Here is a 13,568-nt window from a genome sequence, read left to right on the forward strand (position 1 = left end):
TGCCCATCCAGGAATGAGTCCAAGTCCCTAAGAGGAGCCAGATTGCATCCCCCTGCACCTGGGGGCAAAACTCACCAGCGCAAGCAAGGCTCCATTCAGGTCCTGCATCCCACTCCGGACATGCCACAGGGAGAGCTTCCCAGCCGGACACCAGCAGGACACCTTGGCCTGCAGAGAGAGATAAGTCACGGAAAATGAGTGGGGGGAGGGATGGTAGGAGGCCGTTTCTCCTCCTCCCCAGCACCCAGGAATTCGGCCTGATCCTCCTGGGTTTTCTTTCTTTTCCTAGAGAAATGGAGAGAAACCCTTGACTGGTTAAAACAACAGACTAAAAGCCCACAGGGATTACCCTACACACATACAAAACCCTGCCAAATCCAGCACTCCTTACTGGCAAGCATCAGCCGGAACCACATGTAAACACACGTAGGCAAGAAATAAGTATGCTCCGAAACTTCAGAAATTTTGGAACAGTTCCCTGAGTGCTAGATAAGCTGCACAAGAAAACCAGAAACCCCCTTCTCCGATTACAGGCTGCAGTGCCCATCGGGCAGGTGGCAGGACAACCCGGCAAGTCCCTCTTCGGCCAGGTCCAAGTCCCGCGCGGCTCCGAGCAGGGGACTGCTGCCTGCAGCTCCGCGCTCAGCCGCGGGGACTCGGCGAGGAAAAGCCCTGCTGGGGCGGGGGGCACAGGCAGAAGCCCCTGAGGATAAGCACGATTACCACAAGCACCAGAAAGACTCAAGAACAGAGTTCCTAAGGTCCCTCCTTCGGTCTGCACTGCACACCAGAGAACAAATCCCAGGAAAGCCCAGCCTAAGTTGAACATAAATCCGCTAAGCCCACAGCATCGAAATCCCTAAGTCGATGTGCAGCAGAGCCGGGAGCCAGCGGGCTGGCACCGCCGCGGGAGCACAAACTGCTTGTGCCACGCTGTGGCTGCGGCGGGGATATTCCCACCTCGGCGCAGGACGGCAGGCAGCTCCGAGGCCCGGCAGCCCAGCCCTGCCGGGGGGTCCCGGGCGGGGGCACAGGCCACCGGGACGCCCCGCTTCTGCTGGGAGACAACACAGGCAGACAACGATGCAGACCTGAAAAAAAGCTCGCTCAGCCAGGATGCCTAGTAATAAATTTATTATATTTTATTACATATTCCCCTTTTTCACTTAATTCCAATTCCTCATATTCAAACTCTTCTTTCTGAAAGAAAATGATTTTTAACATAAAAATATAAATTCTGCATATTAAAAGTGCATACACCTTGAATAATAAAACATACAAATAAATAATAAAAGGCATTGACACAGTCTCATGCACTTGTCCTCAAATAATTTAAAATTTATGGTACAATGTTCAATCCCAAGTAAAGACAGCCTGCTTTCCAGATTACTGTACAGTTCAAAAACATTAAAATACAGAAGAGAATATCAAAGGTGTGGGCAAGCCCCACGTCCCAGTATCAGTGTACAGTGATGTGACATGCAGTTTTTAGAACTGTAGATATTCCAGTGTAAAATCTGACATTGTGTCCAGAAGAGAAACTGCATTTGTAATAGGACTTAAAATTCAATTTTAACCAATGGTGAGGCACAGTTGGTGAGCAAATCTGTACAAATTAATACTTGGAAGGCCACAAGAAAATAATCTAGCCACTTGTAGCCTGTATTCCCTTGTGTCACCCTACCCAAGGCAATGTAGCACCTAGAAATGTTTTCTTATTGCACTGCACAAATGCCATACAATCCTAACGCTAACTTTCTTGCAACATGTTTGTGCTGCAGGGCCTAGAGTGAAATAGAATTTGTGTTTACACTTAGTTTTAATCTGTGTCTTTTAAAAAACACTATTTGCAGATAAATTGAGTGCTATCGCCTTTAAAAAAATAGACTTCCTAAACCTTTAGACCTAATATAGATATTGTACAAGTCTTCGTGTACCTTTATTTTACAAAGTAAAGCTCCTAATAGTAAATGCTTTATGGTGCTTTTATTAAGAAAACCATGTAGTACTTTCATCTCACCACAGATTAAAACTAAATTTCAGTTGCCTCCACAGATAACATTAGATACTGCCAAATTATTTTGGATTAGTAGGAAAACGACAAAGATACAAAAAGAACTACAGTAAAATTATTTGGAATGTAATTTCAAACGCTCTCCATGACTGCAGATCAACGGGGAGGGGGACAGGGCTCTGGCACAGATGCCACGACAGGAACGGGGCCCAAGAAGTCTCCCAGACACAAGCAGCAATTGCTCAGTACTGGCTACTTCAGCTGCTGCTATGAAAACAACATCTGCTAAGAGGCAATATCTCCTCCGGGGTCACAGCCAGGCAAGCCCAGAAAGAATCCTGGGCTTTTTAGGTTTTCTCAGCAAAATGTGCTGCTCATTAAGAGAGCTTTTCGTAACGCGCTCTCTCAATAAGACACCCTGAACTGGCAGCTCTCCAGTCTTCCCAGTCCACCCAAACCATGGCCCTGGCTGGCCCCACGCTGCCTCCAGCAGTGCTGCACATACAACAACCCACGATGGTATTTGCAGCCAGACAGGAGCACGGCTCAGAAAAGCAAATGCCACCACGGTTTTGGAGCATGAACAGGGAACAAAACCACCAACGTACACGGCTGGGTCCTGGACTTCAGCTCTTCGCCCAGGAAGGCGGGCAGGAGCCCACGTTACCAGTACAGGCAATACCCCGGCAACTGGGAACTGCTCCCTTAGCACTGAAATTCAACAAAAACTCTTTCTTGAGTGTTCATACTGCTACAGATGACTGCCTCTTCTCACAACATAGAGTGTGTCACTAAGTTACATAGAAAATGGCAGGCTACATACAGAACACTGAGCAGGTTATCCCTACTCAAAAAAAGAAAAAACAATACAATACAGAAAAACAGTTTGTTCTCACTTCAACATTTCAAACGCCTTTGACATTACGCTACACTCCAGTCTTGTCAGTAATCCAGAATTCTGCAAAGGAAAGAATCAAAGATGTGCAAAGAAAGCAGGAAACCAGGTACATGCTCCTATGTGCTGACACGCAGCTGCACTGAGAAACAGAACTAGAGTCAAAACAGCGCTCCAGAGTCTACCTAGTAGCTTTTGATACTGAAAGCACAGTCTATGGTTTTTATTAGATGCTTGCATAGTTAATAAGTGCATGCATTTGGGATACAGCAAGAGAACTGCCATGCAAAACTGCCTTACTTAGAAAAAATGGTTGATCATGCTCAAGTTTCAGCTTTGGAAAGCAAACAACTCTGCATCTAAGGAGGATGAGGGCACTTACTGTGGGATAAGTGTACTGTAATTAAGCTGCTAATTTTCTATCCAAAGCATCTTTTTTATTTAGCCATATTTAGTAAGTTTGAAAGGGTTAACAGTTTGTACATCCAAAGTGAGACACTTATGAGTTACCAAGAACTGTAGGCACCAATTTGTCTATCAAATGTGATTAATACAAATAAAAGGTGCCTCTTTAATATATGCCTTTGAAAAATGTGCTTATAATTTGTATACTACTAAACACTATCCAAAAAACACAGCCCAAAATGGGTAAAAATAATTGCTTTAGATGACTCCAGCAGTAATCTAGCTCTGGAATGAAAGTGCTGCTTTCCTGCACCAAGAAGGCTTATTCCAGGAAAAGGAGCAAGTGTCAAACTAGAGATGTGGTAATCTATATGAGTTAAGAATGGCCCGATGCACGTGAATTCAGTCCAAAGTTGATTAGAAATACATCATAAAAAACTTTCAGAAGACCTGCTTCCCCCTGAAGCTTGCGTGGTTGCTTGAGAATAGGGTTAGCACTGAACCTCCCTGTTCGGAAGCATTTCTCAATGTAAGACTGTAAAACTCTGGTTCCAGATCACCAGCCTGAGGGTCTCAGACTCCATCACTTCCAAACCAAGACAGCTTCCTCCAAAGGAAACCACACCAAAGGCCATGCAGTACATGCCATAGCTGTACTCGACTAGTAAAGCAGACCCAGACTGCAGCCGTTCTTGCCTAATTCAAAAGTGCGGCCACCAAGACTTAGAGGCCCCACGTACCACCACCCAGGGCTGGATGGAGACTGCTGGCCAGTGACCTTCAGAGGTAACACAACACACCTCCTCCACAAACGTGAGCATTTCTGAAGCCAAACCCGAATTTTAAGAAAACACACAACCACTTACAAATAGCTGCTTCAGGACAGTCACAGGCCTTCACTGTTTTAAGGATCGATACACACCACCACAGTGGTGTTGGCATCTAGGACTTGCAAGATCCAACATGAGGAAGAACCCCCTCGGGAGCACCCCCCTACTGTAATGTCACATCCTTATATTCAGACAATGTAACACAGACAGGAATTTCTATGCATGAAAGGGCTAAGAAATAAGACTGCTATAAAGGAAGGAGAAAAGACTCATGTTCCTCTTTCCCAAATGACTCTAAAGAGGGCCTGCAATAACCGACATTTGGTTTTAGAAAGATTTATCCTTCACCATTGATGCTGCCAAGGTTTTATAAATATAGAGCCAAGCCCAATTGTTGCAAGGAACACTTATTTCCTGGACCCACATCATTTAGCCCTCTCCTAAGTAAGGAAGTTCAGGTACTACTGGAAACGTGTGATATCAAAAAGCAGAGGATACAGACTGGCAGCAAACAGGTACTTTCCACACTGCTTTGTTATGGAATTGACAGAGCCATGAGAACAGAGACCACATTTTCCAAGTACTGTACAGTAATGCTTTGCTCTTTTTGCCTGGTATGTGCCTTATATTCAAAAAGAACTAAAATGCACCCTTTCTAGTAAACTGTGTTGATCTATGAGGCTCAGCCCTATCAGAACATTTTGCTTGAGGAGTCTGGCCTTAAATCTAGACCTCCCCTGAGCCAGAAGGCATTCCACATGCAAGCAGCCTACTGCAGAAGATGAGCTGCTGTTCTTCTAAGAGACACCAAGGTTAATGGAAAGGACACTAGCCGTGCGCCCTCTTCAGTCCACTCCATGCTGATCTGTGAAGCAAGGAGCCTGTGCACCAGAGCTTCTGTTTGCAAGGGGACAAGGTACCATATCCAGACTGGCAGAGTACACAGAGCAGATTGTTCTGGAGCTGGTTTCCACGAGGAATTATGACCAACACACAGAAAGAGAGCTAGATTACATACCACAGGAATGCAGAGGTTTGACTGGCTTTAACATCAGCACTTGGCACCAAGACCTCTCATTCCCATTTTGTCTAGACATAAGCTCTATCGCCACTCATGTCCCACACACAGGCTGGACTGGCATTCAGCTAAAATGCAGACTCAGACATGGCTTCAAGTTTCCTTCAGTAAAGGCATGCAATACAAGAACAAAAACTACCTCAAAACCATAAACCAGCTTCCAGCTTGTACTGTGTAAGACTTGCTCGGTGAATGACAGCATGAGAGGGAAATGTCATTCCATAAAAGTAACCTTTCACGAACATCCCATGGTAAAAAGCATAGAAAACTACATTCTGTCTATTAAAAGGTACCAAACCAAGTCAGCGCTGGCTACCAGGATTACATTCTTTTTAGAAGAATTGTTACAAGGGAAGAGCCAACACGGTGCAAGATCTTAATATAGATAAAACATTAAACAAATACTTCAATATCAACATTTCAGGGAGTAATTTAAGTAGTACAATATGAAGTAAATCCTATCTGCTCTGCTGGATATAACAAAAAATAATCCAAGAATAATCCAAGTTACACATTTAAGAAGCTAGTTACACAATCTTTGCTTCTTGTTGCTGCATTAAATGAGAAGGAAACAATACATGAGAGAAGAAATACACTGAGGACATGGTCATGTTCAGGTTTTAAAATATAGTCCAGGGCACAGAGTCCAGCGTATTGTAAAAACATGCAAGCTACTGGCATTGCTTCTGGGTTGTGTGAAAGTACTGCAAAACATACAATCAGGACAGAACAGGGGTTATACTACACATGGGCTCACAGTTGCACATTAAATAGAGCTCTGTGGCACCCACAGTTCAGCTCAACATACACATGCCTTTCTCCAAGGTGACAGATACACCCAAAACACACTTGTCTTAAAAGCCTGTTGCAGATGCGTGGTAAGCTGAGGATGATGTGATCAAAGAGCAGCAACGCGCCCCAACAAACCTCTGAGCAATGTTTCCTGCAGGGTCCCCGACGTGTCAGCTCGAGAGAGGAGATGGAATGGACTAGCTGATAATTACTTGTCCGAGGGCCATTTGTTACAGTGACAGAAAAGATTAAGAAATAGGGCCATCCACAAGCTATGCCTTAAGAAGCTTAGCCAAATGAGACTGTATGACAGGCAAAGATCTCATTCAAAAGACAACTGTGCACAGAGCGCTGCCCAGCTGCTGTATGTCGTGAGCTACAAGAAAGGTTGGTGCTGTTCATAAAGGATATGGTTATTAATAATGCAGCACATTAATAAAAATCTCAAAAATTAGAAAAGATTACACCTTTTAGATCTACCTTTTAAAAAGACCATGTAAACAAAGATGTAACCAGATGTAGTGTTTTAACCCTGACAGAGACTGTCATCCAAACAAGAACCAAGATCAGTTTTGGTGAAACACTGTGGTAGCTAGACCTCTCAGAGACCATGAGAAATACACGCCAAAGAAAAGAATGCAGCACTGCGCTAGAAAATTTGAAAAACTGCTCCACGGTATTTTGGTATAGCCCCTCCAACCTGCATGAAGAGGCTCGTTCAAAGCATGCTCAGAGAAGGCAGAGAAGACAAGACAACACTTGACTTATCTAAACATTACTCCTATAGATAACGGATGCTATATTCACAGCACTACACATCTGAGCACATTAGAAAATACTTCTTCTCAGGAGGTTTAATGACAGAGGTCCTATCACCATCATTCTGACGCATGAAGATAGCTGTTTCCTACAGTACTGTAATAATCTTCCACCTTGTACTTTCACAGATACTGGCTGGCAACCAGCTGTTGCTTAGTTATTTCTTCTGTTGCTTAGTGTAATACTTCAGAAGGGAGAAAGCAGCTAGAAAGGACAGGGTAGAGGTCATCTTAGGTACAGATAGAGTAAAATTCTTTATAAACACAGCAACAAAAAAAGCAGCAACTTTATAAGCAAACTTTCTTCTGTTGGAATGGAAAAAAAAAAAAGAAATCTCTTACACACACACACGGACACAGAGGTACCGTTCTGGATTTGTCCATCCACTAATGCTAGTCCCTCCTATACTGGCTGAGTATATACCTGAGAAACAACATTAGTGTTGCGATATTGCCCTTTAGAAAGCTTGAAAAAAAATGGAGGGGAGCAGGGAAAGAGGGTTGAGAGAGAGCATAAAGAAGCAGCAGTCTCTCCTTTTCAGTTTCCTTAGCATCCTTCACAGCTCAGAACAAGGTCATACACGAGTGTGGACACAGCCTGCTCAGAACAAGACCAAAGGAATATCAGTTCACAGCTCTACAAAGCACACTAGTGTCAGTGTAACCGGGTTTCAGATTTCAAACCTTGAATCTGAAGAAAGTTGTTGCATTTTCTATAAAGATACTTCTGTACAAGTGCTATGGGACAGCTGCATTCATGTTCAACAATGACTCCAGCTAGACTACTTGCATCAGTGCTGGCTGCCTGTGGCTATTTGGTTTGATGGCAGAATCAAAAGGCGCTTTAACAACTTGCAGTTAACTTCTCCTCAAAACATACATTAGGCACATGAACAAAAAAACAAGAGCTCAGAATAAATTAGCTTCTCAGCAGAAGAAAAGACACCTGGATTGCAGCATCTCACTGAGGTTCCAGAGAAGGCCGTACAGACACCTGCATGCTGGAAGGTAATTTTTTCAGCGACTTCTCAGACTGCTTGCCACTGGAAGGAGACTGGACGCCGGGATCTAGCAGGGAAGACTTGGACTTGCGACTAGATAGCAGAGAATGTTTGGTGGGTGTGGCCTCTTTTGAGGCAAGCTTTTCTTTTGCAATAACATTGGCATTGGTTTGAGAGGCTGGTGGGATGACACCTTTCTCCAATTTGTCCTCCAGCACATTTTTACTGGCTGACTTGGAAGAGCTACCTGCTGTCTTTTTCGAGAGCATTGTTGTCTTCCCCAAGTCTGCCGACCTCCGGGTCTCCTTCTGCCGTAAGGCTGATTTAAAGAAAGACAGTCCTTTCTCTTCTGACTTGCTGTCTCTCTTCAAACCAGAACGCATACCAACGTTTGGAGACCGCAGGTTGGCCATAGAGGAGCTCCGCACATGCTTGCTGTCTACTGCCCTACTGTCACTCCTGGAGTGGCTTATCCGGGGGGAGCTTGTTCTTGAACTGCTGGTAACACTTGTTTTATCTGACCCCAGACTTATCTTAGAGCCCTCCCTGCTGAGGCTTCGGTCTGAAGTCCGGCTCTTTGCAGCAGAAGAGCCCTTAGTCACTGACCCCGATGGGGTTTTCTTGGCAGCTGCGGAGGATGGAGGAGAACCTGACTTTTGTTTCTGTTGAGCAGATGGGACAACCACCTCCTGGGGCTTGGTGCTATGCTCCTTCCTAGCCTGACTTGGAGCAGGAGATCCATGTCGCCCACTGGCCCTGGAAGAGTCCGTCTTGCTTCTGGAACGGGAAGCCTTCTGGGAACTCTTTAATGGAGGAGAGGAGTGAGAGACTTTAGGCTCTTGGGTGGATAAGACTGTCCTTCCCTTCCTCAAATTTCTGTCTGGCTCAGAAACTCCCTTGGAGCTGTGAGCCTTCTTAGGGGTGCCATCTGCCTTTTCTGGAGGTAGCCCCATGCCACTGGGGGCTTTCACCTCTTTGACTGGAGAGCTATCCACAGAATCACTCTGATCAACAAAGGCAATTTGATTGTTGTTATCAAAGGCATCCAAAGCAGGGTGATTCCTGTCTCCCTGCACAGAGCTTTTACCAAATCTATCTAAAAGATCTGAGCTGGATGTCCTTACAACAGACTCTTCCCTGAACGCCCCTTCCATGACAGCCAAGGGAGCTCTGCGAACTGTCCTGTGCTCTCGCCGACTGCCATCACAGGGTTCCAAGTAGCTGCTAGACAGATTCCTCAAGCTGCCAAAGCAAGAGGTGGAGACTTTGTCATCAGCAGCCTCTCCAATCTTCTCCAAGGTGGAAGCAGAGGTATGTACAGGGGAATCTCCAGAGAAGCGCGAAGGAGAGTTGGAACGCATCTGCAGTTTTGCAGAGAGTGACCACGAGGGCCTGACACCATTTTCACTCACTGCCAGCGGGCTGGTGACAGACGATCTAGATGACAAGCTCTGACGCTGAACACTTCTTACAAATGGTCGTGTTGAAAAGCCACCTGCAGAGAAAGGAAGTAATATTCTTAATATGAAAGCCAAGCCTGCAGTCTATTTATCCCACCCATCCACAAACCCCACCTCCCTAAGAGGGGCAGACACAGTTCACCTACATCATATTGTATGCCTAATTTCTTCATGCAGCAGGCATAATCCTTGCGTAAGAGAAGCTGCATAAGGAATTCCAACAAATTGTTCCTTACACTGTTGTCACCCAAAAGTAATTGTCTGAAGGCTGTAACTGAAAATCCAGCTTATCCTCTCATCCCTGAGCAGCAGGACAACAAACATAGCTTTTGCACTTCATAAGTCCTTAAAACTAGCAATGAGTTTATCAACTATGATTATGCTCCTAGAAAGAAATTTATCTGTATGAAAGAATATTTACCCTTCTGTAAAAGGCAAACTAGAGTTTTTACTTCTTGAAATAAAGCAATATATTTGTATTTACTAAGAAGGAACAACAGTAAGCATTTTAGAAAGCTGACTACAATAGTTGGATTTGACAGTTATCACAACACTGCTGCAGGGCCAACTCCATATCCAATTCAAGAAGCCTAGCCTGTCCCCCTGAAGCTCAACATTTTCAAGAGGTAAGGCACTACGGGGAGGAGCAGGGCAAAGCCAGGAACTGAACAGTTATTTTCATATATGAGTGTATTAGCGTATCTTCTCTACTCCCTGACAGCAATTGTCTACAGCATGACAACTCTCTATACTAGGCAGCAACAATATGTCAGCCTCCCTGCAAAGGAGCCGCAGGGAAGTCAGAAAAAATGCACCACTAAGAAAACAAGCTCTTGATTGACCGGTTTAGTTGATGATGTTTTCTTCCTCTGAAAAGCTCCTTAACGTTTCTGTCCTGCTTTTCCCCACCCTTTCAAACCAGAAAAAAAGCTCACGAGTGCCATAACCCATCTGCTCCTACCGACAGGGCCTGCTGGCCCCATTTGCTACAACTGTCCCATATATGTATTATGCAGTCATCCTAGCTATCCTTTTATCTTGTAAATGGAAGAGATTAGTGGCTTGAGAAATTAGTTTTTAAACCCAGCTCCCCCCATACACTGCAGTGTTAATACACACCATCATCTTCACTCCTTTCACCAGTCAGCTCTACAGATTCTGAGAGCGAAGCCAGAGATGTGCGCCGTGATGAAGCTGCTGAAGCAATGCTGGGCTGCTTACTGCCAGGAAGACGGCTGACCCAGTGTTCACACAGCGAAGAGCTCGTGGAGCCTGCAAGGAATCATGGAACAGACATCAGGCCAGTAACATGAAGCCCTAAAACACATGAATCCTTGCAAGGCCACTGAGAATAAGGTACATACCACACCACACAGGGTTCAGACACCTAGACTCTAGAGCTGTTCCACACAGCCACAGCATCCAGCTACTGAAGCTTTACTCTTACAACACAGTTACGATCATAAACACAACACAGAATAGCACTCATTCCAATATGCTCTGCATCAAAAGAATCAGTGCAACAACACACAGGCAGAGGATGGTATTTGAACTGCCACAAAAATGCAGTGCACCTTCTTTCCAAATGCAAGTGACCAAGCTTGTATCTGCCTCCCAGCTTATCCCAGATTCACAGCCAACATATTCAGCTGCTGGCTGCTTATCTGAGACCAACGGCAATGCTCGTGGGAACAGACTAGTCACAGTTTTATGTCACTGGATTGACAGGGGTAGCTCTGAGCAGAATTACACACGGAGGCTTCCCACATCTCCACAGCCTCTTTGCCACAACTAGCCTTGAGAAGGCAAGCATGGACAGAACACATGGGAAGCTTCCCATATTCTCCAGCGTAGGGCAGATGACTCTCAGAGACGAGCTTCACTGTGAATTTTGGGACTGGGAGAACAGGGGTCTAAGCAGAGCTGGGCAGAAACTCTGCAGACCTATGAAGGAGAGACTACAAACACTCTTTGACAAAGCCAACAGGGCTTTACCTGCCACAGAGCTGTTAGCAGACCATGATGGGATTGCTGTGCGTCTCTGGTAGAAGAGAATATATGCTGTCTGCTTGCAGACTTCGTTTTCAGAAAGTTGCTGAACATCACTGTCATCAAAGCAGTACCACTGGCCATCAACCGAGTTTTTGCAATATGCTGTGGGAAAACACATTACTGTCAGACTTTCCTCATTCCTGCTCACTCCCATGTTTGCTGTGTGGTAACTTAAACATGACCATACCTGCTATGATGGACACAAAAGGGGGAGGGGAAGCAGGGGGGAACAGATTTAATTATGCCACATATCCTCTTCTAGTCTGACAGACTACAGAATGCCATTTGGGGCAGCTCCATTCACTTCGTGTTTTATTATTTGTGGCAGTCTGCCTCCATCACTGAATCTCCTCCCGACTGAGCCTACCCAGGACAGTGCCGCTCAAAGGAGTGTGTTATGGGGAGGGCAAAACTGAACACACATTCGCTGGGCTGAGCGAAGACATGCAGATCCTAAGAGCCAAACTTTGTCTATCTCTGGCTGTCCTAGGAGCTGCTGGAACAAGCAAAGAAGTTAATAAACTGTCTATGCACATAGGTAACGTGCAACTACCTCTTACGTATAACTGCCTCTTGCAACTAAAGAAGTTTTCTGTTTTCAGCAGGAAGAAGCATTTTGAAATGTGTCTGGAATTCACATCTTTTTAGTGGAGAAAAAGTGTCTGGTAAGACATTTGGTGTAAACAAGTATTGTTCCATTTCTCAATAAGCACGCTTCAAAGTCAAAAAATCACCCCTCCAAAATACATGAGCCAGCCCCTTCTTAGCCAGGTTAGGTCCTTTTGTCAAGAAAAAAGCAAAAAATTATAGACACTCAACAGCAGATAGAACTGTTTTCTTTCTGAAAGGATCTACCATACACAAACCTGCAGAATACTTGCCTGTATAGTGTCCCCCTTGCATGGTACCATGGTGATTGCAAACAGCATACAGATCATAGATATAGTCCTCAGGATCCCTTCCAAGACCATAAGGTCGCCTCCATGGTGACCAATGAGATGGCAAACTCCAGCTGCTCTGACTACGTTTAACAACATGAGGAGTCATGTCCAGGCCACTCAGGGGGAATTTAACCATGTTTTGAAGTTTCATCCTTCGGTCTCCTTCCTGCGTAAACAGAGAACAGCATGAGCTGCTGTGGCAGACAGGCTGCTATGCTTGAAAACCAGAGGAATGCACAGTGCAGAAAAGCTGCTTCTGAAGGAATCCTATCATCAGGTCACTCTGACTGACAAGTGGTCCTCCATCATCACAGACACAGGAAAAAGAGCAAAATTCTTTGACAAAACAGCTCTCACAGTAGACATGAAAGGAAGATACAAGAGCAGCTATCTAAACCAACTACAGAAGGCAGCAGATGCAGCTTATCTGCTGGGAGCTGCACAAAGCTTCCCACATGTGTGGCAGAGCCACTTCAGGGCCCAGCTCCAGGTTTAAAGCACAGGCACTGGCCTTCAGAGGCTCCCATCTCTCTCCTGTGATGGGAGAGGGAGGCAAAGGCAAATAAGTACCTAAGGGCTGAAGTTCAGCACCTCGCTTGTGCAGCTTGAGTCTAGGCTGCAGCTTCAATACAACGTCATCAAGAATATCTGGTTATGGGCCACAAACAACTGACGGCTGGAACCATACTTGGGAGAACTGTCATATATGCTTGCCCTGCTTTCATACTCCCCCCTAGGCATGTGCTTTTGACTAGAGCTGGAGACACAATACAGGTCATCTACGGATGTGCCTGACCCAGTGCAGTCATTGAGGTTCGCTGAATATGACTGTTCAGGTACTCTTCCAATGCTGCACACTTGGAATTAAAATAACAACTCCCTATTCAAAAGGCTTGTTTGAAGAGTAATTTTCAAAGCTCTTTAGCCTCTCCCACTGTCCACCTTTTTTCTTACCTGTCTGAACCTTTTGAGATGTATGATGAGAACATCAGGTAAGGTCCAGAGGCTCAGTGTGATGCTACCCTGCTGCAGCTGCTTGCAGTGTGGGCAGCGCCATGCATCATCTGGGGCAAGCTACAAGGAAGTAGTGTTAGTGGACAATAGTTTCCAAATCCCAACACAGCTGTTTACTCTCACTGCTCCTCTGCTGCCCCAGGCTCAGTGCAGACACTGTACTCAGACTTGCACGCCCCATCTACCTCCAGTATTCAATAAGCTCACTGGAAATGCTGGGTTACCAATGACGCCTTTCAAAACAGCAATAAGCAAAAAGACATGTGCC

The 13,568-nt window shown here is 45.2% G+C and overlaps 1 protein-coding gene across 7 annotated transcripts in view; it reads right to left on the minus strand.

The window, feature by feature from the left end:
- Positions 1 to 13,568, minus strand: part of USP31 (ubiquitin specific peptidase 31) — a 77,134-nt gene that overhangs the window by 35,722 nt on the left and 27,844 nt on the right. For 6 of the 7 annotated variants that reach the window (XR_010391546.1, XR_010391550.1, XR_010391549.1 and 3 more), the window contains exons 12-17: positions 13,241 to 13,360; positions 12,227 to 12,452; positions 11,289 to 11,447; positions 10,413 to 10,565; positions 7,779 to 9,328; positions 76 to 168 (exon numbers count right to left, since the gene is read on the minus strand). Coding sequence is in view for 1 of the 7 variants with exons in the window: in XM_064519982.1 (XP_064376052.1) it covers positions 7,794 to 9,328; positions 10,413 to 10,565; positions 11,289 to 11,447; positions 12,227 to 12,452; positions 13,241 to 13,360 (2,193 nt within the window). In the remaining 6 variants the exon portion in view is untranslated. Of the gene's footprint in view, positions 1 to 75; positions 169 to 1,117; positions 9,329 to 10,412; positions 10,566 to 11,288; positions 11,448 to 12,226; positions 12,453 to 13,240; positions 13,361 to 13,568 lie in introns of those variants that run through there. The other variant, XM_064519982.1, reaches the window with a different exon arrangement.

The sequence above is a fragment of the Dromaius novaehollandiae genome, chromosome 14 (genome assembly GCF_036370855.1).
Source record: "Dromaius novaehollandiae isolate bDroNov1 chromosome 14, bDroNov1.hap1, whole genome shotgun sequence".
Classification (NCBI taxonomy): domain Eukaryota; kingdom Metazoa; phylum Chordata; class Aves; order Casuariiformes; family Dromaiidae; genus Dromaius; species Dromaius novaehollandiae.